Source organism: Siniperca chuatsi, linkage group LG5 (genome assembly GCF_020085105.1).
Source record: "Siniperca chuatsi isolate FFG_IHB_CAS linkage group LG5, ASM2008510v1, whole genome shotgun sequence".
Taxonomy (NCBI): domain Eukaryota; kingdom Metazoa; phylum Chordata; class Actinopteri; order Centrarchiformes; family Sinipercidae; genus Siniperca; species Siniperca chuatsi.
In genome coordinates, this window is record NC_058046.1 from 32323282 (window position 1) to 32348420 (window position 25139).

General features: G+C 42.8%; 2 protein-coding genes across 5 annotated transcripts; one reads left to right on the forward strand and one right to left on the reverse strand.

Moving 5' to 3' along the window:
• Positions 1-237: 237 nt before the first annotated feature.
• Positions 238-16390, reverse strand: rad17 (RAD17 checkpoint clamp loader component). Of its 4 annotated transcripts, none has more exons than XM_044195277.1 (17): positions 16222-16390; positions 15726-15813; positions 15204-15431; positions 14189-14263; positions 13683-13821; positions 13211-13347; positions 11986-12038; positions 11457-11582; positions 8922-8991; positions 8724-8835; positions 7881-8078; positions 4814-4917; positions 4573-4719; positions 3894-4022; positions 3253-3373; positions 2636-2693; positions 238-1276 (listed from the first exon to the last, which is right to left on the reverse strand). In XM_044195277.1, the coding sequence occupies exons 2-17, from the start codon at positions 15765-15767 to the stop codon at positions 1084-1086; spliced, it is 1932 nt and encodes a 643-aa protein (XP_044051212.1). In that variant the 5' UTR covers positions 15768-15813; positions 16222-16390; the 3' UTR covers positions 238-1083. The 4 variants fall into 4 exon arrangements, with proteins under 4 accessions (XP_044051212.1, XP_044051209.1, XP_044051211.1 ...); XM_044195274.1 differs by having other exon boundaries at positions 15204-15434; XM_044195276.1 differs by having other exon boundaries at positions 15204-15434; positions 15726-15870; positions 16222-16388.
• Positions 16391-16405: 15 nt separating this feature from the next.
• Positions 16406-21546, forward strand: ak6 (adenylate kinase 6). Its single transcript, XM_044195282.1, has 6 exons — positions 16406-16551; positions 16643-16718; positions 17494-17586; positions 17779-17837; positions 18387-18532; positions 20968-21546. The coding sequence occupies exons 2-6, from the start codon at positions 16682-16684 to the stop codon at positions 21155-21157; spliced, it is 525 nt and encodes a 174-aa protein (XP_044051217.1). The 5' UTR covers positions 16406-16551; positions 16643-16681; the 3' UTR covers positions 21158-21546.
• Positions 21547-25139: the final 3593 nt, after the last annotated feature.

Here is a 25139-nt window from a genome sequence, read left to right on the forward strand (position 1 = left end):
GCGTTATTAGCAATAAAATACAATTTCCAGTCAACCTTTTTCATTTTGTAATGCTTATTTATGACTTGCATATGGTGATCTTTTCTTGAATTAAGTTGAAAGGAGTTCCGTGAGTCACCATCACCAGAGGGCACATTTAGGAGAGCTTGATGTGAAACGTTGAGTAAATATTGGATGAAGGGGTGTGTGAGGGGACAGGGTAAGAACAGGATCACGTTCAAGTCAAGAGCCCCATGATCAGCTTTTCACAACTCATTTTTATTCACATCCTTTTTTAGATTTAACTATGTATCCCTCAATAAGCATTTACTGTAATAGTTCTTCTCCATCCATGGGACACTTCTCCATTACAGGTGAATCCAGGCTCAACACAGCAACACAAAAACAAGTGCTGAACATGCACTTTAAACAAATAAATACTGACAATATTTCAAGAACTCAACTGGGGGGATTATAACAATTAATCCACATGTTTTCATTTTTTACAGAATCACATTCAATTCAGGTTCTACAAGACAACAAGCTAGTTTGAAAAATGAGCATATCTTGTATCTTGTACAGATGACATGATGGGGCAAACATACTGGTAATACCAGAAGTAGCACACAGTCAGCAACATTCTGACCCTCCTTGGGTTAGCGGAGGATTATTTGAGTTCTGGGATCAATCTTACAAATTGTGAAGCAAAAAAATAAATAAATAAATCGAAATTTTCAAAGATTAAAGTCAGAATTCTGGGGAAAAAGTGCAAGTACACCAACTGTTTTTTTGCCTTTATTTGATGAACAGCTGAAGAGAGACAGGAACTGTGGGAGAGAGGGGGATGACATGCAGCAAAGGGCCGCGGGCTGGGTTCGAACCCGCGGCGCTGCGGTAAGGACTCAGCCTTGTACACGGTGTGCACACTCCACCAGGTGAGCCACCGGGGCGCTTCTACACCAACGTTTTAACTAACAGTTTGGTTTTCCTCACGGCAGAAATGAATCTTAGAGCTCTTTTTGTTATTTCGTGTGGCGCTAATCTTCCTCCATACTAACCCAAAACTCAACAAAAAACAGTGTGACAGTGACAGAGCCATGCCTGTTAGTCGCTGGTGTATTCCTCTATGATCAGGTCCTCCTCCTCCAGAAGGACTTGGCTTGTAGTGGGTTGGGGCTGACTGGCGGGCAGACTCTCCTCAACCAAACCCTGACCTTCCTCTGTCTCCTCCTCTTCCTCCTCACTGTCTATCTCCAGCTGGCCCGGCTCTTTGTCTGTCAGAGCCTCCAGTTTTAATCTGCGCACACACACACACACACACACACACACACACAATGGGTGTATATATACATACATACACATTTCACATAAAAAAAAAAACCACACTGTTCTAATATATGTTTGATAACATTATTGTATAATTCTGTGATAAATATAATGTGATTGCCTTACTATGTGTACTTTTATTACTACTATGTACTTAATCATTAGTAGTGTTCAAAGCCTTCTGTCAGCAGCTTTTAAAAGTAGAAAGCTAGTAAGTAAACCCTGAGTTAAGATTATTTTGTGAAAAAACATTCAGAACTGTTTTAGCTGTTGGAATTAAATTATCCTGGTTAAAGTGGCAATGCTTAAGATTTCAGTCCTGGTTGATTTGGCGACACCTATTTACTGGTGGTAACGGCAAAGGCAGTTTAATACTACAGGTCACAGAATTCTTATTAGCATTAACAGTAACTTCATACAGCATTTTTCCTGGGAATGTTGCCACAGACACCCAGTTTATAATACTGACGCAAATATAGAAATAAAATGCTTTCATCAGTGGGCCACAGGCTCAGGCACCATTGTGTTACCTCATTCAGCAATAGAGAGTGACTTAACAGACATTTATTTAAAAAGGTGGGGTTTGCAATTCTGGAGAACTCCAATACCATGACATAGAGCGAACAACGACACAGCAAGTAATGTAACTGACGTTAGCTAGGTTGTGGGTTAGCAAACTGTCCCTACAGCTGCTGCTGTGAAGCTAACAGCCAGAGAGGAGGAGACGGTTTCCCAGAGCCAGCACAGCAGCTCCAGACAGCGACGCTCACAACTCTCCTGCTGCTGTAGCTAACATCACAACAACAGCAGATCTTGGCAAACTAGAAAGTCAGCTGAATGTCCGTGGGCAAGGCGTTTAACGTCACCTGACACACACATCATGGCTGGAACAGTATTGTGCGGCTCGGTCCGAGCCTCTTTGTGTGTTTCCCGTTCACAGAGCCGGGGCTGAGTACGAACACTGGAGGGTTTCAGCGCTCACACTGAACGGACAGCTAGCGGACCGAGAGGAGAGATTCGCTGAATTTGACAAAAAGACGTGTACTGGATTCAAATCACTGACCCTACCTTTAAATGTAAATCTTCGAGATTATAACTTTAAGGCAAACTGTAATGATGACGTCCCTGGTTTGATTCCAACTGTGGTCCTTTACTCATCTCATTTCTCCCTTTTCATATTTTCCACCATTCTCTTCTGTCAACAGGACAGTACGGACTGCTGCTATGAAGGCTGGTTGGATCTTTGGGATTGCAGACTCAGGGGTCATTGTGACTCACGGACACACTTGAATCTAACTGCATGATGGGAAGACAAAAATGTGTGCTGTACCTGCCGGGGAACCTCCTCAGTGACATCTGACCCACGTCCTGGATAAAAGCTATCTGAACTGGGAGACACAGTGCAGTACAGAACACGTCTATTAATGAATCCTCAAACTTTATCAACAGACACACACATTCAAAATAGTTTACAAAGCTCAGCTGATTATGTTGAGATGCCAGATTCTCACAGCAAAAAGGATTTAAGGGTTATAATAGCACATTAATTTACTTTGTTCGCAGTCAAATGACATTCTTCAGCAATAAATTGTGTGCAAGCAGTGTTTCATAGTACTGGCAGCACCACAGAGCAAAATGACTAAACCAATATGAAGCAACATGAAGTGTCAGAAATACAATGTAACAATTATCTGTACGTTAGGCAAGATAGGCTTTGATATATTGCTTAGATGTCCGGTGGACGATACTTGAGGCATGCTGTGAGCAGCTGTGATCATCTAAATTGAATCACAACCAGGAGGCTAAACAAAGCATAGAAACACAGCACGACATGAATGTGGCAGCTTTGCATTAACCGAGATCATCATTGATCACACCAGTTCCAAAAGCCTTTCAAAACTATCTGTACTTTCAACTGCAGTGTGTGTGTACGTGTGTGTGTGTTACCTTGGTTCCTCATTGGGTTGGTGAGTTGGGCCAGGTATGGCAGCAGTTCAGTCTGCAGGCTGACTGGTGTCAGGCAGAAGCTCCTGAACAGGGACTGGGCAGCCAGGCAGTTCTCCTGGTGCTGACAGGAACAACAGCAGTCTCATTAAGTCTACTTCTACAGGCCACGCACGAGACACATCGCAAGAAGCTGAACAACACTGTCCAGTTGTTTTTGGTGATCCATTCATAATCAAACTTTCTGATCTGAGAAATGTTATGTATATTTAGGGATGTTGATTTTATCACCCTAGCAAGGACTGATGGGTCTTGTTGTTTTGGCTTGATCCGCCTGCTTTTTGACCATTTATTTGGTCATTTAGTATGTCAGCTGATTGGTAACAGTAAATGTCAGTAGAGAAATATCAAAGCTGTTGTTGTTTGAGGACATAGAAACAGTGTCTTCATTACATAGTTTGACCACCGGAGAGCACTGACTGTTTGTACACATCTTGCTCACAAATCTGACCAGCTAAGACCATGACCAAAATAACATGAGTTTGCCAGAGTAACCCTCTTTCTGGTGTTAAGTTTAAAAGACCACAGGTGGTCCTTAAACCACTGCTAAGCTAATGACAGAGCAACAGCCCCATGTGTCTTACCTTCTTGCTGACCAGCAGCCAGCTGGGTTTGTGCAGCGGTCTGAAACCAACTGAAACTTGTTGAGAGTTGGAGTGAAGGAGCCCCCTGGTGGCCACTGAAGACCCATAATCCTCCATGGTGCTGCGACACTGAAAACAGCACAGTACAGCACACACCTTTATACAGATGACACAGATTATTGTTAACAGTCAATCCACCATGGACCATATTGCTAATACACAGGTAATATCAATACTAAACAAATAAATTCAAGTTGTCACTCTCCCCTAACTAACTACTACACACTAACTTTCCTGAGTATTTCATAGTATTCTCACAGTATTATAAACCACTGTGCTGTGTCTGATAAGCCTTAAAAACCCCTGCATGTATTTATTTAAAATGGGCTCTCTTGGCGATATTTCATCATTTCACTTTTTTTTTTTTTTTTTTTTTTAATGTAGTGCTGTTTGCAGTCTGGTGCATTTTAATAATGTTGGAAGGCATTCAGTCTTGGTTTGCAGAGGTCCAAAATATTTGTCAGCTAGGAAGTTTGTAGGTAGGGACATAAAACTGGTGGTATGTTATATTAATGTGAAAGCAACTCAAACTTAACTTAAATATACTGTAGTATACCAAGAACAGGAACACTTGATCAAAGCATTCCTATTAGTTTTTAGTGTCTAGGGAAAGACTGACCGCCCAATCAGCAGTGAGGAGGTCAGCATCAGACAGATACTCGCTGGCCCGGTCCACATCCTCCACCTCAGAGAAGAAGTCCAGGTAGTTCTGGTGGAGGTACAGGTTGAAGAACTCTCCAGACATGTGTGAACGCTCAACAACCAACTGAACAAAGGGACACAGACAGACGAGTTCTGAGTGTTCTCAAAGACTAAAAGGACGTTTAGGCATGCTGTTTGTTACCTGTTAAAGTTTGTACCTCAGGGTCTACTAGGAATGCTTCTCTGTGATGATGAGACAGGTGAGATGGTAGACCAGGTCCAGTGGCACAGTCAGCTGCTTCAGCACCTTTGTGATTCCCTCCTGTTGATGACAACCAAGCATACAAACTACTTGCCTCTGTGTGTCATGTTTGATCAACCAAAGCCACAGTGCACCAGTCATCCTCTTCAGTGATCAGATGCTTGCTGCTGCAAAGGACCTTCAGCAGATACAGTGGTGTGAAAAAGTGTTTGCCCCCTTCCTTGCAAGTTATCGCAAATGCTTGATTGCAGTTGTTGCTGCTAAGGGTGGCCCAACCAGTTATTAGGTTTAGGGGGCAATCACTTTTTCACACAGGGCCATGTAGGTTTGGATTTTGTTTTCCCTTAATAATAACAACCTTCATTTAAAAACTGCATTTTGTGTTTACTTGCGTTATCTTTGACTAATATTTAAATTTGTTCGATGATCTGAAAGATTTAAGTGTGACAAACAAAAAAATAAGAAATCAGGAAGGGGGCAAACACTTTTTCACACCACTGTAAATCAGCAAGGAGACAACGACAGAAACTGACTTTGTGGTTCATCACGCACTGGAACTTGTGGTTCTTGTGGTCCTCATAGTCCAAATGTTTAAGAAATGACTTCATCATCATGTTCCAATTAAAACAAATTTTTATATCAGATTCCTTTTGTTTATTATAGTTGATGATTTCCTCTGAACTCAGTTGCAAGCCCACTGGTTCCTACTAAAGATGTAAATCTTTTAAAAAACAACTATATATATATTTTTTTTATTATTATTTATTTATTTATTTATTAAGTAGACACATACATGAGCAAAGCACAGAAGGGCATTGGCAAAGGAACCAGAGGAGCCAAACACCAACTCCTGGTTGACAGAACAGTCACCCAAGACTGCAGAGCCCGACACACCAACCTGTGCACTGCCTGGATTGATTACAAGAAAGCATATGACTCAATGCCGCACACATGGATCACTGAATGCTTAGAGATGTACAACATCAACAGGACTCTAAGAGACTTCATTGCAAACTCGATGAGGCTGTGGAAAACACCCTTTGAGGCCAATGGCAAGCCACTTGCACAAGTATCCATCAAATGTGGCATATACCAAGGAGATGCTCTGTCCCCACTGCTGTTCTGCATAGGTCTGAACCCCACAGCCAAATAATCAACAAGACTGGCTATGGATACCGACTCAGGAACGGGGCCACCATCAGTCACCTCCTCTACATGGATGACATCAAGCTATACGCTAAGAGCGAGCGGGACATCGACTCACTGATCCACACCACCAGGATCTACAGCTCTGACATTGGGATGTCATTCGGGCTCGAGAAGTGCAGTCGAATGGTGACAAAGAGAGGGAAGGTAGTCCACACAGAAGGGGTCTCACTCCCAGAAGGAACAATAGCAGACATTGAGGATGGTTACAAGTACCTTGGAATACCACAGGCAAATGGCAACCTCGAAGAGGTAACAAGGAAAACAGCAACAGCCAAATACCTCCAACGAGTAAGGCAAGTCCTATGAAGTCAGCTCAATGGCAAGAACAAGGCCCAGGCAATAAACAGCTACGCCCTGCCAGTGATCAGATACCCCGCGGGAATAATAAGGTGGCCAAAGGAAGAGATACAGACCACAGACGTTAAGACGCAAAAGCTCCTCACCATGCATGGAGGGTTCCATCCCAAATCCAGCACCCTGAGACTGTACGCTAGCCGTAAGGAAGGCGGCCGTGGACTAGTGAGTGTGAGAGCCACTATCCAGGATGAAACATCCAAGATCCACAAGTACATCCAAGATAAGGCCCCAACAGATGACATGCTCAGGGAATGTCTCAGGCAATGGGGAACAGAGGAAGAGGTGCTGGAGGAGGGACCTTCATGGGAGGACAAACCCCTACATGGGATGTACCACCGGAACATAACTGAAGTGGCTGATATCAAGAAGTCCTACCAATGGCTAGAGCGGGCTGGATTGAAGAACAGCACAGAGGCACTCATCATGGCTGCAATAGAGGCCCAGATCTACCACACCAGACAAGACCCAAGGTGTAGGCTGTGCAAAGAGGCCCCTGAGACAATCCAGCACATAACTGCAGGGTGTAAGATGCTGGCAGGAAAAGCATACATGGAGTGTCATAACCAAGTAGCTGGCATAGTGTACAGGAACATCTGCACTGAGTATGGACTGGAAACCCCGAGGTCAAAGTGGGAAACACCTCCAAAGGTGGTAGAGAACGACCGAGCCAAGATCCTGTGGGACTTCCAGATTCAGACTGACAGAATGGTAATGGCGAACCAGCCTGACATCGTGGTGGCGGACAAACAGCAGAGGAAAGCCGTTGTGGTTGACGTGGCAATACCAAGTGATGGCAACATCAGGAAAAAGGAACATGAGAAACTAGAGAAGTACCAAGGGCTCAGAGAAGAGCTGGAGAAGGCCTGGAAGGTGAAGGCAACAGTGGTGCCTGTGGTCATCGGAGCACTCGGGGCAGTGACCCCCAAACTGGAGGAGTGGCTACAGCAGATCCCTGGAAGAACACCAGACATCTCGGTCCAGAAGAGTGCAGTACTAGGAACAGCAAAGATACTGCGCAGAACCCTCAAGCTCCCAGGCCTCTGGTAGAGGACCCGAGCTCGAAGGATGAGTCCACCCGCGGAGGGTGAAGGACAAAGTTTTGTTTTTTTTTTGTTTTGTTTTTTTTTTTATATATAGTTTCATTTCCTAAAACAGATACTCACTGTAGTATTTAGCAAACATTACTCAAACAGGAGAAATTAGTGCATTTGTTGACGACTATATTCAGCAGCAGATTAATCCACATTTGCTCTCTTGAGTGTTTGGGGCAGCAGGACGGTGTATGTGGGATTGTGTGTTCATGGTAATGAAGGAACATGTCACCCAGTGCGACAGTGTGGCTCATTGATGTGTTTTTAATTTCTATGGCACAGAGGAATAAGATATATCAGGCTTTGGATACACACACAAAACTTACAGAATAAAGGCTTGTATGGAAACTGGGAAATATGACTCACGTTTGCAGTGCAGGATCTTTCCCAGTGCTCTGAACAGGAACAGAGAAGCATCTTTCCCTCCAATAGCCTGCTCCTCTTCCTGCTCCTTTGTCTGTTTGGACTTCTTCTTCCTCTGGTTTGTCCTGGAAACAGCTTTACCCAGTGAAGTCACAGGTCTGTCCTTCTTCATCCTCCACAGCCCCTTTTCCAATGACGTGTCTGGAAAGTTACAATGATAACAGAAGTTATTTGAGGTCAGCTGGTGAGACAGAGCAACATCATTTGTTCTGAGGAGGCCATGGGGTCATATAGCAAGTTTATAGCAAATTTCATGGTCTGCATGTGTACACTCTTGACTACCCCTCTCATTGACAATGGTTGAGAATGTTGTTTTTAATTGAGGATTTGTGGGTTTGTGGAGAGGGGGCTTTTCATTATGTTGCACGAACCAATATGATCATCTGATATTTTGATGATGACATGCACACAGGTTAGTTACGTTAGGTAGCATATAACGGTAAAGTGACTGTCAGAAATTGTTGCAGTCGGCCAAGTACTGGGTTCGAATTGTTACTGGGCTAGTTCCTACATTGTCACCGGGCGCTCTGAAATCCAAAGACAAACACGCCTGCACAATCCATGCTCCTACAAGAGAGGATTTTCTTGTATGTTAAAATTACTGTTTAGTGGTTGTTAATTTGTAGGTTACAAAGTTGTAAGTTGAGCTAAATTAACACTGGAGAATGGCAGTCATGGTTATTAAATAAAGTGATATTTATCACATCTGGCAGCACCCCAGCTCAAATCATCTTCCATCGCTTATGACCCCTCTGGTGTGGTGTGGTGTGTGGATTTACTCCTGACCTGGGAGGGAGGAAAACTGGAGGCTGTTGATGGCACTGCGAATGTCTCCTGAGCTTCCTGAACACAGTGTCTCCAACACTGCCTGGTCTGGGGTGAACATCCTCCCACAGCTCTGCTTAGAATTATGGGAAATTTATGGTAGAAAACACACAACAATTCATACCAAAATGTGTAATCAACTGCAAGGCTTCCTTTCACCTTTCCTGTCTCCAGGCTTGAAATTCGAGTCAGGACCTTCATCATTGTGGTAGGAGCCACTGGATTAAAACTGGAAACACAGAAGACAAAACAATGTTCAGGGGAATCCAGTGGTCCCCAAAGGTCAGCAGGATGAGGAACAGTTTTAAATCCACATTTGATTACATAAAATTCTCAAATAATGCCCAAGACACAAATCATATCAACATGAACACATAAAAGCCAAATCATTAAGAGGTGATGTAATTACCTTTTCTGTAAAGGCATACATTACATTACATTCATGGCAAAGTCAGCGTAATCTACATTCGCACAGCACTAATTCCATCAGTCATGTCATACTAACCACTCTGCTGCTTTGAGTTCCTCTTTTTTTATAGATACTGTTTTCTTTTGCTGATTAACTGCAATCACTTCTACTCTGCAGATTTTTCATTACCTGCTGTCAGTGAAACTCATGATTTCCCGCAGATGTTTCACATTAAAAGCTGTGATGTCATGAGAGGTAGTGTCATAGAGGGGAGATACATTCCCTCCCAGTGGCTGCAACAAGGACTACAACCCATCATGGCGTCCATTAAAAGACTACAAAACTCAGATTTAATTTGTCAGTTTTATATTTATGATTCTTGACCTGCAGTACTTGCTTATCTTTCTTTATATATTTTTACTATGTTTATTGTTTTGCACCAAAATACCAAAGCACATTCCTTGTATGTGTAAACCTACTGTTTCTGATTCTGAAACTGATTAGCAAGGCAGTCAGGACAATGGCTGCCCAGCTGAACCATTTCAGCTGACTGACAAGGACTGAGGTGTGCAGAAGGGAACAGGGCTTTCATTATGTTACCAATAAAACAGCAGATTAGAATTTTGATTTAAATACCTGTTTTGGTTTGGTTTATTTTCTGTCTGCAAGAACTAAGTGGACCTGTTATGAGAAGACTGACTTTAAGTTAGAAAACAATGCCTGGCTGTCTTAATTTCCTGCACCCATACCTCAAAAGCTCTACGAGAAAAGCTCCCGACCTCTCAAGACATCACAAAGCCTTTCAGAAAAGGGAGGGCTCATGGTGAATGGTGAATGGACTGCACTTATATAGCGCCTTTCTCTTCTTTCTGACTACTCAAAGCGCTTCAACTACATATCACATTCACCCCATTCACACACAGTCACACACTGAAGGCACAGCCTTCGGGAGCAATTTGGGGTTCAGTGTCTTGCCCAAGGACACTTCGACATGAGAGGGGAAGCCGGGATCGAACCACCGACCTTCCAATTGGTGGACGACCCGCTCTACCACTAAGTGGCCCTTTGAGCCACTGAAAGGCTCTTAATGTGAGATATCTGTACAGAAAGCGTTGAGTTGCATTTGCAATAGCTTAACTTTGATACAAAAAACTGCAAAGTAGAAGCGGCTGTAAATAATTAGTGAATGAAAACAGCATTTAAGAGTGTTGAGGGGAAATTAGAAATATAGGCCTGGTTCTCTCTGCAGTTGATGCAAACTATTTGAGAATTGACTGTGATTGCCACTATAAACTCACCACATAGACTGACAGATCTGCATTTCAATAGAGGGGTTTTCTGCCCCAAACACATGCATGCATGTATTTTCATTTTCATTTGTACGAGTGTCTGCCAGGTGTGCCTCTCTCCTCATTGCATATGCATTTGAGGGAGGATCGCGCAAATAGGACGCGACATGTTAACCGAGGATGATTATGTAGTCCACTGGATTTACTAAGGTCACACAATTCGCGACTGTCAGTTTTGCGGGACAAATTGGGATCAGATGGGATTTATACGAGGAGGTGGTGATTAAAGAAACGTGAATTCATTATTGGCTTTTATATAACTATAAACCGATTATTAGAAACAAAAATGAAGGAAATTTTTATATGAATATTTTTAATGAACACAATATCTGATTACTGTAACACAAACGAATAGCCGGCACAGACATTGGTTTGTGTTCATCCAACTTGAATTTGAACTTGACCATCAATGAACTTTTCTTTCTTTTGATAAAGTATTTAAGTGTGTGTTCGGCTGCACTTACCTCAGCATTAACACCCATTTCAACACCACCTCCACCTCCACCTGCTTGTCTCATTACTACTGCATCTCCTTTCTGTTTCTCCTTGACACGTTTAATGCTTCCTAATGTAATAATAATTATGCTAAAGATCACTGCATCCTAATTTTCTGAGTAATAATAATAGTTTTTCTCAGGTATTTTGGAATCAAGATCTCTACGTTATTATTTCTTCTCTGAGTTCAGTGAGCTCGGTTCAGTCCAGGAGCTGTCTTAGTAAATCACGCACTGAATACATGCAGATTGCGACCGCAAACTAAATGAAAACCGCAGCACACATTTATTAAGACAAATCTGGCCATGAATGTACGAGAACAATCTTCCCTCATCACAGCTGGGACTGAACTGTATTTAACAGGGGTCTTTGGGGTCTAATGTGGGTTTCCATAAAGCCCTAACATCCCTGTCACAGCCAGCAGTGTGCATCGCTTGGAACCTAATGCTGCTGATGTCCAGCTCCTCCTGGATCTCTCTGGGAAAAAGAAAGCGTGAGCTGCTGTCTCCACTCAGACTGTCCGACACTATGAACACCAGGGGACGTCGACTGGTCTTCACAAAGCGCCTGGAAGACACACAGCAGGAAACAATCTCACACAGAGCAGGGAAATACACAGGTGGCACATATTAGATAGCACCGATTCATGGATTTATATAGAAGGCCTACTGCATACAGTCACTGAACACCCTACATTCTAGGACTACTTTGTCCTGTAGGAAGGCTTTCATCCGGCACACTGATTCCTGATGCTGAGGAGAAAACATGGCTTAACGGCAGCAAGAAAGGTTCCAAGACCTCCTATCATTCTGTTTTACACAAAAATGGAGCCACTGAAAGCTGGTCACAATGCGTCTGCCTTTACTTTTACATACTGGCTTCAAAGCTGTGTGTCATCACAGTAACTTCTCCTGGTTTCCTGTGTCAAAGTATGAAAAGAAATGTAGGGTGAAACCCAATCTGATCTCACCTCAGGATATCATGCAGGCTGCCAGGCTGCCTGTAGAACTGGTTTGGGAAATCCTGAGGAGGGACAAGTGATGTTCAAGTGTTACCTCAGGTGTGTATATTCAGATTAATCTAAACAAAGCAGCTTTACACAAATGTATCAGTTTGACAATATTAGACCAGAAGTTAACACACATTAACTGAGAAAATAACAGGCATGTAGGTGCACTCAGACAGGAGTCTGGTCCTGTCCAGTAGCTCAACAGTTAACGGGCGGTGACACTGTTCCCAATTTTACAGTATTGCATGTCAATGAGATTAGCCTTAGAAAAAGTAGAAGCCAAGCCAATTTCTTTTTGTGACATTTCTTTGTGCTGAGCTGTAGTTGTTGTCTATGTTGTCCTCCCCCGTGAGTGTTTATTGATTTAATCAGCCAGTATATATATATGTTGACCTCATGTCTCATTCTGGTAGGTCTGTTAGTTGAGTTAACATCTTGTTTTGGAAGCTGCCCTCAGTTATTTCTTTTTTGGGAAAATAAACCCACGGTTTGAACCTGTTTCTTGTGCCTTGACTGCTAGGTCCACAACATTCAGTGAACGTAAATGTTATCACAGTACTGTCTTAAAATAGTTAAGGCTTCAAGAGGAACATGAGAAGTACATGGCCAGTAAAAAAAGTTGAACAAAGCACATTTCAGATTTTCTTAATGTCACTCCAAAATCTAAAATGCCCCGCAAATGTAAAGAGACAACGGAAACCATGAATGAGTTACTCAGATCTATTTCTAACATTACTAACCTTGATAGTTTCAAGAGATGTGAAAGAGAGACTGTTTTTACTGTTTTAGCAAACAAATGCCTACATAGGTTCTTAACTACCGGATGTGTTAAATAAATGGTCCTCAGAGTAATAATCAATGATTTATTTTGGTTTAAAATTCAATACAAACATTTAATAAGCGGCCCACTGTGAGGACAGAACCTTGTGCACAGGTGTATCTAACAAAATATGGATTCATTTATCATTACAGAGGTAAATGTGACAATTAATCGTGATGTGGATTTCAGGTGACATTGCCCAGCCCTAAGCCAAATCATACTCAAGGACAAGAGAGAACAACAGAGTTGAGCACTTCACATCATGACAGTCTTCTACAGCCGTTGCACTGTGCGATTGACATGAATAGGAAGGACACACTGGGGTAATTACAGAACAGTGGCTTCAGTTGAAGGTGTAGTACATACCTCCACTAGTATGAGCTTCCTGTCTGTAGCTCCTCCATCACCGGCCATCTTCAGGCAGTTGTACTTGTTGGCTCTGAGGAGGAAGTCCTGGAACTGGGCTAACTGGGAGCTGCAGGACAAGCCGTTCATCCTCCATTCTGACAAAAGACGGAGAATTCGAGACAGAGAGAGAAAAACAGGGTGGAGAAGCCCGTATACTGACACAGGATAGTGCTGTAGGTTCCCGAGATTGTTTATCACGTTGCAACTGTTAGCCTGCATTCATCCAGAAAACATGTATCCCCATTTACAAACATTGGGTGGACAAAATATTAAAAACACCTTTCAAAAGAAAGCAATCCAACACATGAGCACCAACTCCTCCCTGACACTGCTCTCTGGTCTCTGGGCAGTTTTAACTCCATGCCAGTTCTTAGTTTGACACTGACACTGACAGGTATGAGGCAGGTGGGGCAGTAGGGCTTTTCCTCACCATGCTGACTGCTGCTGTATGGCTCCAGGTTGGTGGGGTTGGTCCATTCCTGAACCCTGAGGCCCAACTCCCGAGACAAAACCTGGACTGTGGCAGTCTTTCCACAGCCTGATGGTCCCATCAGCAGCAAGATGCCACCCTGTAGATGACAATAGCCAGGCTAAACCTGAACCTTCAGCTTCACTTAAGACCTCCACAAACAAACATAAGATCTTAATAGTTCAGACTTCAAGATTAGCTTTTGACGTATCGTGGTCTACAGACAGGACCCGTTACGTGACTGACACTCCTGACAGCAAAGCTCAGTTTTCCACTCGTTATTGGAATTTGCTTGTTTTGTTTACCAAGAAGGAAGTGGATGTGTTGTTAGAGATTCACATCACTGAATAAAAAGGTCAGAACTGGGGCAATCATTAACTATAACATTACTCATAGATAAAGCTGGAAGCCAAGGTCCAGTTGCTGAAATCATTAATTATTAGAATGAAAAATGAAACTTCAAGTACCTCTGATGTGTTTGTGTGAACTCTCATCCAGTTCTCCACTTCCTCTATCTTCTTCTTGTGGACAGCTAGCTCAGCCTACACAAACACACATAGTAACCATAACTAGAAACTAGAAGGTTCAGGCTTGAACCTTTATCACAGCTAAAAATACATGATAAGAGCCTTCAGCCTCCAGACACTCAAATCAAATACACCTAAACTCCTGATCACCGCTGCTCCGGGGAATTAATGGATACCAGCTGTGAAGACATGCTCACATCTGTCTTACAGCTTAAACTTGGCTCAATGAAAAAGTTAGTGTGTGTCTGATTCTATGTTGAACTGGCAGTAATCAAAATTTAAGCACAGTGTAGAAATGACTTCCCATTTATGTGGCCACTGCATAAATGCATGCCATGCCTGAAAGGACAGGTTCATTTTTTTCCAAGTCTGTGTCCAAACAGCACTCACATGACCACATGTACACTGGAAGAGTCCATGGTCGCTGTGATCATTCCTCCTTGCTACACTGGCTGTGAAGTGAACTCCAAAGACGGAATTTCATACTGAAAGGCTCTAAACTTTGGAGGACAGCCGCTTAATTTGACTATGATTTTCCAGAAAACTTACTGTATCGATATATATAAAATTACATATAACATGATAGATGATTTTAATCATATCAGCCACCCCTCATTTTGAAGACATTATGTGTATTTATCCTTATTTACGTATTACGGCTTGATACTGCAAATAAATTGCCAATGTGAATTCTGCTTAGAACTGTTCTACTGAAAAAACTCTCATATGGATTACTGAGTCAAGATCTTGGTATGTGTTCGTATCCATGGTGACTCCCTGTGGCCCAGCGCCCTCACTGTCTTGATGTGATGACAGAGCACTTCAGACACATCACAGTATGTATGACCGAAGTCTGCAAGTCCTGAGGGTGGCAATTTTGATTCAGACCAGTGACTGGCTGCCTCCAAAAGTATTCATGGATACCAGAACAAATGTCAACAGCAATAATGCTGACCTGTGAACAGGGCGAGTATCTGTCCACCCAGGACTCATCCTGGTCCCTCTGGGCTGACTCGTTCAGCAGGCAGGACGCGTGAGGGTCTGAGCTGCCGGCCTCTCCTTTCCTCTTCCTGGGCCTCTTGGGCTCAACCTTGGAGCACAAAACCTGGCTGCCCTTTCTCCGTCCAGACAGAGAAAAGCTTTCCCCTGGAAAATCAGTGAAGGACGGATCCACCCAGCGGGTCTGCTATTATAAATACAGTCAAACAAAAATGATTAAGATTCATAAGGAACAGTTGAAGGAGGATAGCTACAATGAGTCAAAGTTTATAAATTACAGCCAAATTAAAACAATTACTAGACAGAACCAGATGTTAAATATAATTTACAGGAGGAGGCAGAGGTCCTTGTGTGCTCGGTGAAGAGCTGGTACCTTACCACTGGCAGAAATAAAGGTGTTCCTGAAGAAATGTGGCACAAATCTAAACACACACACAAATGTAATGTATTTGTCATGTAGGCCTCTTAAAGAACATACCCTGCTTGAAGCAGCTCTGTCTCCCAGAGAAAGCTTGTTCATCCTTCGCCGTGGTGCTTCACACTGAGGGCAGCAGTTCAACGAAGAACTGGGGACGTGAAAAGCAGCGGGAAGTTGGTGGTGATGCTGCTGCTGTTAGATGGAGCTAACACAAGGCAGCAGGACGCAGTTCTCTTAGTGTACAGCATAAAGAAAGGGTGGGTGGATATTTGAGGTTTAATATTGCATTAACTTTACCTTACCTTATTTTTTGCTTGTTATTGAGCTGCCAAAAGTGTATTAAGATATCTCCACGCCCCAAACATATACCCGAAAACTCTGAAGAGTCAAATACTTGATAAAAGTATATTTTAACCTCTTTCAGAGCCTTTGGATAAGATATTGCTGTTTACGTTACATTCTCATTCTGACTGGTGGAACCATTGGAATGGGTTGACTAGTTACTTTATGTTAACTGTTAAGCTAATATGATATCGTTTCCTCTCTTTTAACTTACCTTGTTTGACCATTTGATGTGTCAGAAGCAGACCTCGGTGTTTCCGTCACTTCAAACTCTTGTTCGGGTGTAATGACAACTAATGAGTGAATGAAAGCCGGAGTTACGTTTTGTAACGAAAGAGTGAGGAGCTATGAGGCAAAGTTTACCTATTTAAACTCCGGGATTCGCAGTGCCGCAAACTGACTGTTCATTGACGTAAAACTGACGTGAAGCCTCAGTTCACTGCAGTGCTTGTTTGTGGAAGTCTGCTTAGACTTAGACTGGTGTGATAGCAAACATCTAGCGAGCTACCCGAGTCTTCCATTTTGTCAGCCTCTTCTTTTTCAGGTTAGTTTCTTGACATTTCGCGTTAGAGACTGAAGTGTCTGTCTAGAATGGCATGAACAGATAATAGGACTAACGCCATTCTGTCTTTCAGGTTGCCGTCATCAAGACACGTGTTGGCTGCTAGCAAGCTATGAAGATGAAGAAGCGACCAAACATTCTGTTAACAGGTGACATAAGCTTGTGCTGCGTGTCTTTTAGCTAGATACCTTCAACAGTTTAGTTAATAAACTGATAAAATCACGGTAGAGTTGCACTTAGTCATTAGGACTTAGCAGGTCTTTAACTTTGTTACAGCTTGCCAACCTGACCAGGAGGCGTTTGTAATCAGGGCATATTCGAGTCCTTTTGAATCATTTGAAAATCGATTAATCTTTAACGTCAGTTAACAAGATAAAATGCCGAATCCATCGTGAGGATTTGCTAGTTTTGGACTGTTGGTCGGACAAAACATTTGAAGCATGTGAGCTCCTTGGCTGGACTGTACTTGTATAGCGCCTTTCTGGTCAAAGCGCTTCCACTACATATCACAGGTGCCAGCTGCTCATCACTTCAAAGAAACGAACTCAGTCACACGAAGGCAGCAATTTGGGGTTCAGTGTTAAGCCACAAACGCTGATTGCTAAAACAAATGGCTGAAAATAGTCATTGGTTGTAGCCTTAGTGGAGTTAATACATAAAACACACTGGAAGCAGTCCACAGTCCCCTGGTTCCTATTTGGGGACAGTAGATGAAATCCTCTCCCATTCCCACCAGCATCACCCCATTTCTAACCGTAAATGAAGCGTTAAATGCCAGGTGGGTAGTAGAAAGGCAACATCCAGCACTGCAGAGTCATTGGCACTGCTCAACAGCCATGTAGCGTGCCTTACTTCACCTTTTGAAATAGGGAAACATTCAAGAACGTCTTGAATGGAATCTTGAATGTTAATTCTCTCCTACAGGAACCCCTGGTGTTGGAAAGACCACTTTAGGAAAGGAGCTGGCCCAGCGGACAGGGCTGACCTATGTTAACATAGGAGACCTGGCCCAGGAAGGTAAAGAGGAGGAGCATCCTTCATCATTCTGTTGAATCAGTTGGCCATTGTCCTTGTGCTGCCGTAGCTGGCCCTGCTTTGAGTCTTCACTCACTTTTCACGAGTTGCATTCAGACTTAGAATGCAAATAAATGCAGGGAAACGGCAAGTGGCCCTGTGGCTGTTCTAATGATCCTGCTTCTCTTTCCCCAGGACAACTTTATGATGGCTATGACGAGGAGTACCAGTGCCCGATTTTGGATGAGGACAGGGTGCGTTCAATTCCACATGCAAGCTTTGAACCTGGATCTGATATGCTGATCTGACAACAACCATGTCCATGTTCCATTGGACACTCACTTGGCAACACTCTGCCTGCTTATTGTACATCTTGGTTAAACTCAGAGCTTGGATTCCCAGGTTTCTTTCTTACCTGGTTCACCGGCAACCTTCATAGCCATGATGACAAATTGAAGCTAAAGTTTGACATTTTTAGAGCAGAAGCCCAGATGCAGATGACTTTATGAACTTTGACTCTAATTCAAGCCGATTTCGAGATAATTGCATAACCATAAACTTGATTGTTACAACGCCACCTTGAGGTCAGTGATTGTCATTCTATGTGCCTGAGTAGTGGGTGGAATTTGCAACCCACCTGTCAATTTTACTTGCTACTTGAAACATACTGTTTTTGCTGCACAAACAGTTATCGGAGAAAAATAAGAGAGAATAATGAGAACAAAGACGATAGCTTGGACCCCTAACTGGGTGGATGTCAAACACATGTCAAACACATATTGTGACTTGTTGTGATCCTGCAGGTGGTGGATGAGCTGGATGAAAAGATGGTAGAAGGAGGTGCGATCGTTGACTATCATGGCTGTGACCTGTTCCCTGAACGCTGGTTCCACATCGTCTTTGTCCTCCGCACAGACAACACCCAGTTGTATACACGGCTAGAGAGCAGGTAACTCCACTGCATTTCTCATACCGAGCCTCTGCATGTACGACTGGCAATCTGACTGTAAGCCTGTGAACCAGCGAGCTTGTGCCTGCACGATTTCAGGTTGTGGTTTACATCTTTGAATAATTCAAACCTTTTGCAGCAGCTAAGATCAGAGATCACTCGTTTTAGTGGCATATGCAGATTCTGAGTGGTATGTCACTGACTATTGGCATACAGTTGGTGATGTACAGGTGTATGACATGTAACTCATGTTTTACTGGCAGATAACACTCCCCACCAGCATATCTGGGTTTTACTGACATACAGTGTTCAGAAAGTAACCAGGCCCCTCGACCTCTTCACATTTTATTTTACAGCCTTATGCTGGAATCGTTTAAATACATTTTTTTTCCCTCGTCAATCTACACTCAATACCCCATAATGACAAATCGAAAACAGGATTTTAGAAATGTTTGCAAATGTATTAAAAAGGGAAACTGAGGCATCACATTGACACAAGACGTTAGACCCTTAACTGACTGAAGCAGCTTTGCCAGTGATTATAGCCTCGGGTCTTCTTGGGTTTAATGCGATAAGCTTTGCACACCTGGATGTGGGGATTTTCTGCCATTCTTCTCTGCAGAGCTTCTTGAGTTCTGTCAGGTTGGGTGGGTACTGTGGATGGACGGCCATTTGAAAATGGTCTCTCCAGAGATGTTCGATTGGGCTCAAGTCCGGGCTCTGGCTGGACCACTCAAGGACATTAACAGAGTTGTCCCTAAGTCACTCCTGCGGTTTTTGGCTGTGTGCTTAGGGCCACTGTCCTGTTGGAAGGTCAACCTTCGGCCCAGTCCCCCCGTCCCTGCCACTGAAACACCCCCACAGCATGACGTTGCCACCACCATGCTTCAGCGTTGAGTGGTGTTGAGCAGGTGATGAACGGTGCCTGGTTTCCTCCAGACATGATGCTTAAATGATCTAAGCTCTGCTGTTGCAAACTCCAAGAGGTCTCTCGCCGAGGAGAGGCTTCTGTCGGGCCACTCTGCCATAAAGCCCAGATGGGTGGAGTGCTGCAGTGATGGTTGACCTTCTGGAAGTTTCTCCCATCTCCACACAGGATCTCTGGAGCTCAGCCAGAGTGACCATCCTCTCTTACCAAGGCCCTTCTCCCCCGATGGCTCAGCTTGGCCGGGCGGCCAGCTCTAGGAGTACTGGTTGTTCCAAACATCTTCCATTTGAAGAATTATGGAGGCCACTGTGCTCTTGGGGAACCTTCAGCCTTCAGAAGGAATGACTGATTCCTTCTGGCATATGCCACTGCTGTGGTAACATTATGGCTGAATGGCATATACAGCACATCACTCTTAAAACTCCAGATAGTTGACACAACGGCTAGCCATGTAACAGTGGTAAATTATCAAATCAGTGGTTCATGCACATTTAACACTGCAACTCCATACTGTAATTTGCCAGCTACAAACCTGATAAAAAGAATGTAAAATACAGTTCAGTAATGATATGGTTTTGTTATTCAAACATGGTCCAACAATCTACACCCACTATACTAGCCATGCAAGGCTAATGTACACTAACTACAGCTAGCCCCAATACCTTATCTAACATTACCACATAGTATTAGTGTTCATCAGGAAGAGCTGCCCACAAGGAGTGGTTATCTTCCAGTATTGCATTAGAAGCTAGTTTTACATAGTACCTAAAAAGTGGTATCTGTTATGGACTACAAGTGCATGCCATTTTTATGTGACACACGCCAGTAGAACATCAACAGCAAACCAATAGTCAACAGTGGCATACCACTAAAGATTTGGCATATGTCACTGGACCAAGAGTGGCATACCATTAGCCACTTTTAAATCGTGACTCACTTTTTTTTATTTTTCAGTTTTATTTATATAGCGCCAATTCATAACAGAAGTTATCTCATTGCACTTTTCCTATAGAGCAGGTCTAGACTGAACTCTTTATAATAATAATAATTACAGAGACCCAACAAATCCCACCATGGGCAAGCACTTTGCCACAGTGGCAAGAAAAAAACTTCCTTTAAGAAGCAGAAAACTTTTTTTTTTATAGTAGAATAGTAATTGTAGTGTTAATATTAATAAATTAGTAATACTAGGAATGACAGCTATAGGAAGAATGTCAGTAACAGCGCCAACAACAACTGTAGTAGCAGTTGTCGAGCAGGAACACGGGGGCAGCAGGTGGCCCACAACCACAGATCCATTGCATTTTTCCATAAACTAGCGCAGTGGTTTCACACGTGGGGGTCAGTCTTTACAGCCACACTGCACTGCAGGAACCTTGCCTGCTTGATTAAACTATGTCTACCCCACCACTCTGTCTAACCTTTATGATATATAAAATATGTGAATGAATGCCTGCGTCTCCCTCCCCCTGTCTGAGGTGGACTCTGTCCTCTGTGTGACTGACAGGGGTTACACTGGAAAGAAGCTGCAGGACAACGTGCAGTGTGAGATCTTCCAGACCATCTACGAGGAGGCCATGGAGGCCTACAGTGAGGAGATTGTCCACCAGCTGCCCAGCAATACTCCCGAGGACCTGGAGCGCAACCTGGAGCAGATAGTGCAGTGGACTGAGCAGTGGATGAAGGACCATAACTAGACGCTGAGCTCTGCCTGCTGGGTTTCACTGGCAGGACTGTCAACAAAAGTTATTTGGACAATTAAAAATAATTGGAGTTATTTTGCAATCTGCATTGATTTTCATAGATTTTGCCACCATGAAGACTGGTGATATGTTCCGAGTATAATCACTTTCTTCAGTGGTGTGTATACCTGCCTCCAGCTTGCAGGTAGTGCTGCTGGGCCAACTCCCTCTCAAATGGCTGGACTGTGAAAGATGTCCTTTAAACACAGTAACAAACACCAGCTGTCTGATTACCCAGCGCATCATTTTTATCTAGTACAAACTAGTGTCAAGTCAAAGCACTCATGAACTGCTGCATTCATGTCATATTGTTTTTATAAATAAATGATCACTGGGAAACTGCATTCTCACCATGTCCTAGTGGGAATTACATAGTAGTTAGTGCTAGATATCAAACCCCACTGAGCATTGACAGCTGTCAAGTACCAATAATAATGAACTTTATAGAGCATTTATCTAAATGTTAGAAGCATAACAGAAAAGCGTATAATAAAATACGAGATGCTAGGACTGACTGGCTGCAGGCAGATCATTCCAGAGCCTCGGCCTGGCAGAAAAGAGCCCGCTGCTTGAGGATCGTACGTGTCGGATCATGTGGACTTAACCGTTCAGTAATGTAACGAGGTGCCAGGTCGTGCGGTGCTTTTAAAAGTGAGCAATAAAATGTTTAAGTCCGTTCTAAAACATTCAGGCAGCCAGCGTAAAGAGGCTGAAACAGGTGGGAAAGAATATAGCAGTAATCAAGATGTGATGAGATGACGCGTGTATGGCAGTTTTAAGAAGCTTTAAAAATAAACAGCTGTTGAGTCTTTCCAATGTTTCTAAGTTGATAAAGCAAGACCGAACTACCTTATTGATGTGATTAAAATTAAAATCTGGCTCGAATGTCGCACCAAGTATTTTTGCTAGTCATCCCATATTGTCACAATATTTAGAATTGTGTAAATACGAGCATTACAGCATACACAGTGGAGTCAGAGTACTCAAATGTATTGACCTCAATGTTTTAGTGTATCGGTCTACACACTACCCTAAAATTACAAAATACCATCTTTGAAGATTTTGGCTTGATTGAAAATAAACATCTGTAATAATAAGACGGTGTAGTCCCTCATTCGTCCAGGAGTGTTCTATCGTAGAAAAGGTTTCAGTCGTAGTCATCTGGACGCTGTTTTTCGGCTTCGGGGAGCCGAAACGTCTCGACACTACCTTCTGCGATCTGTAATAATGTTTCAGTTACATACTGTATGTGTTCAGGCCCATGCCTCAGTAATGTGTCGGACCACTAACCGCAGTTCCAGCTGCAAATCTCTAAATGTGTGCCTCAGCTGTCCTTGCCTTTCAAAGTCTGGGGTTTTGGCTGGGCCACTCACTGATATTCACACCCATCATTGTCTAGGATGTGATGTGCTGTGAGTCCGAAGCAAAGGTTACTAACAATTTGAAAATGAAAACTGCATTTGACATTTCATTTTCAAAGACTTAACCTGCTGCGCAGTGGACAATATTCAAACGCAACAAGCGAAAAAACAGCGCCCCCAGTCTCCGAATCAGAATCAGAAATCCTTTATTGATCCCTGAAGGGAAACTCTTTGTTCCAGCAGCTCGCCTTTATGTCAGCGCACACAGGAGAAAGTACTAGCAAACAATATGATACATTATAAAACTATAAAACAGGTCAGGAAGTAAATGAAGTACCAGGTGGGTATAAGTGTAAGATAAACTAAGTGTCGAGTACCAAGGGGGTTTACCGGCTGATGATAATACAGTATAATACAATGTAACAAAATAAGTAATAAGCAGTGGTGCATGTACTGTTGAGAGTAATAGAGGTATATAATATCAATAACAATAAATAAGAAAAACTAACATGGGAAAACTAATATTGCACGGGAGTAGTACACAGATTACACAGCATTTCCATTAATATGTCACCGCACTCTTTGGGGGTCAGCATGAAAATGTCATCTGTCAGTGCTCTCATCAAGGCGGGTCTTCAGTTAGGACGAGAAGGCGGCCGGGCCTCACTGCCTCCTGGATTACTGTAAAAAACACAACTTTATAACTGTACTCACTGAGTTTGGTGAAACTAGCGGTATGAGACAAGAATTAGGTTTGAGAAACGATAGACGCCACAGCGTTTGTCGCATTTGTGGTCTGATAAACAGGAAGTCTATCAAATTCAGTGCCCCATATTGTACTTAAAGGCACTATTGATAACATTGATAACATCCGGCCACTAGAGGACGCACTCCCCCTCCCCCCTTCCATTCCATTCCGGTGGTTGCCAGTTCGTTGCACAACCTGCACATTTCATGGTCGAGTGGAGTGAGACTCAGACTCAGTCATATCAACTGATGAATCTTCTGTGATAAAGTAATGAATTCATTTTACATTAGCTATAGATTTAGGCGACTTTGTGCGGTGGTGTTTCATGAAACGTTATCTATGGTAATCTGAGGCTACGGCTAGCTAGCTTTAGCTAACCCTTTCCCCCCTCATTTAATAATTATAGGGGCCGTATATTGCAACACTTACCATAAAATGACATTTCAATCATCCTTACACTAAAAGACATTAGGTAAATATGCATATTTGAATCCAATCGAAGAGCACACTACAGCACACTGTAGGGATGCTATTAAAACCCACAGCGTTCCACATTAGACAGACAGCTACAGTAAAAGTTGACGTTAGCTAGTGTTAGTGTTAGCGTAGCGTTGACCTAACATTAGTCAAAGTGTTTTCTTGCTGAAATCAAATCTCATAGCGGATTATTGAAAAAAACAGCCGAGTGCCACACAGCAACAACGACGACTGTACGATCAACAGAGATTAACAAAACATTCATTTTGGACCCGTCAAAATGATTAATTCGCAATCATTCTTTTTTTAAAGAAAAGTGACACTTTTATTCCACACCTTTCTAAAAGCTCTGTGGATGTTTGTTTTTTTAATATTCATCTGCATACAAATGTTCTCAATATAACCTTTAATTTAAATGTGTTCCAGCTTTGTGAATAGCAGCTCATTTCCTTTTGTGTGTTGTTTTGGCAGACAGTGATGTGTATCAGCAAACACTCACAAACCAAGTGTTTTAGTCTGACTTTAATACATTTTCTCACTTTTCCTGTGTGAAGACACTACAGACATAAAACCTGCTTCTAGGTATTATGGGCCTTAATGTGGGCCCAGCACTGACACCTGTCTTGCCTGACCTGGAGGGGCTGTGTCAAAATGCTGGCGGTGTGTTCCTACATTTAATTTTCTATTTTAAATCTTAAGTCCTTTTGTTAAGTACTGGAACCTGCTAACTGAACTATTTCTCTAAAGAGTAACTGTTGTATTTCAGCTTTTTATGTTAAGTAAGAACCAAACTGTACCCTTAAAGTGCTGTACATAAAAGCACCGTGTCACCAGATATGACCTGTTGAGTGATCTACCAGACCAAAGCCGGAATCCTGGCTCCGGCTCCGGGTCCGGGATCCGTGGAAACAATCTTTCTTGGACGTCATACCTGTACACGTGTGACAACACTGGGCTCAGCGTTCACTGAGGCTGCCCGCTGTGGACAGTATGTTCAGGGACACGGTGTTGGTAAATTTGGTCACGGTGAGACAGATTCCCGTGAACACTTCTACTGAGACCACATGTGGTGGCTAACGTTACACTTGTTGCTGCGTTATCGTGGAAAGAACAACCTTTTCGAGAGTACAACGTATTTACTCATACTAACGTATGACGTGTCTTCAGTGGAAAAACAGCTTCCGTTACTATCGTTTCATAATAAAGGTTCTAGAGCTTTATCAAATGTACAGTATACAATACAAAATGTTGTGTTGAATTTTTATAATATTAAGAATCAAGCATTTATTTCATAGTTGTGTTGATAAATAGGATTACTAAGAGCAAATGTAATAGTTGCGCTTAGTAATAT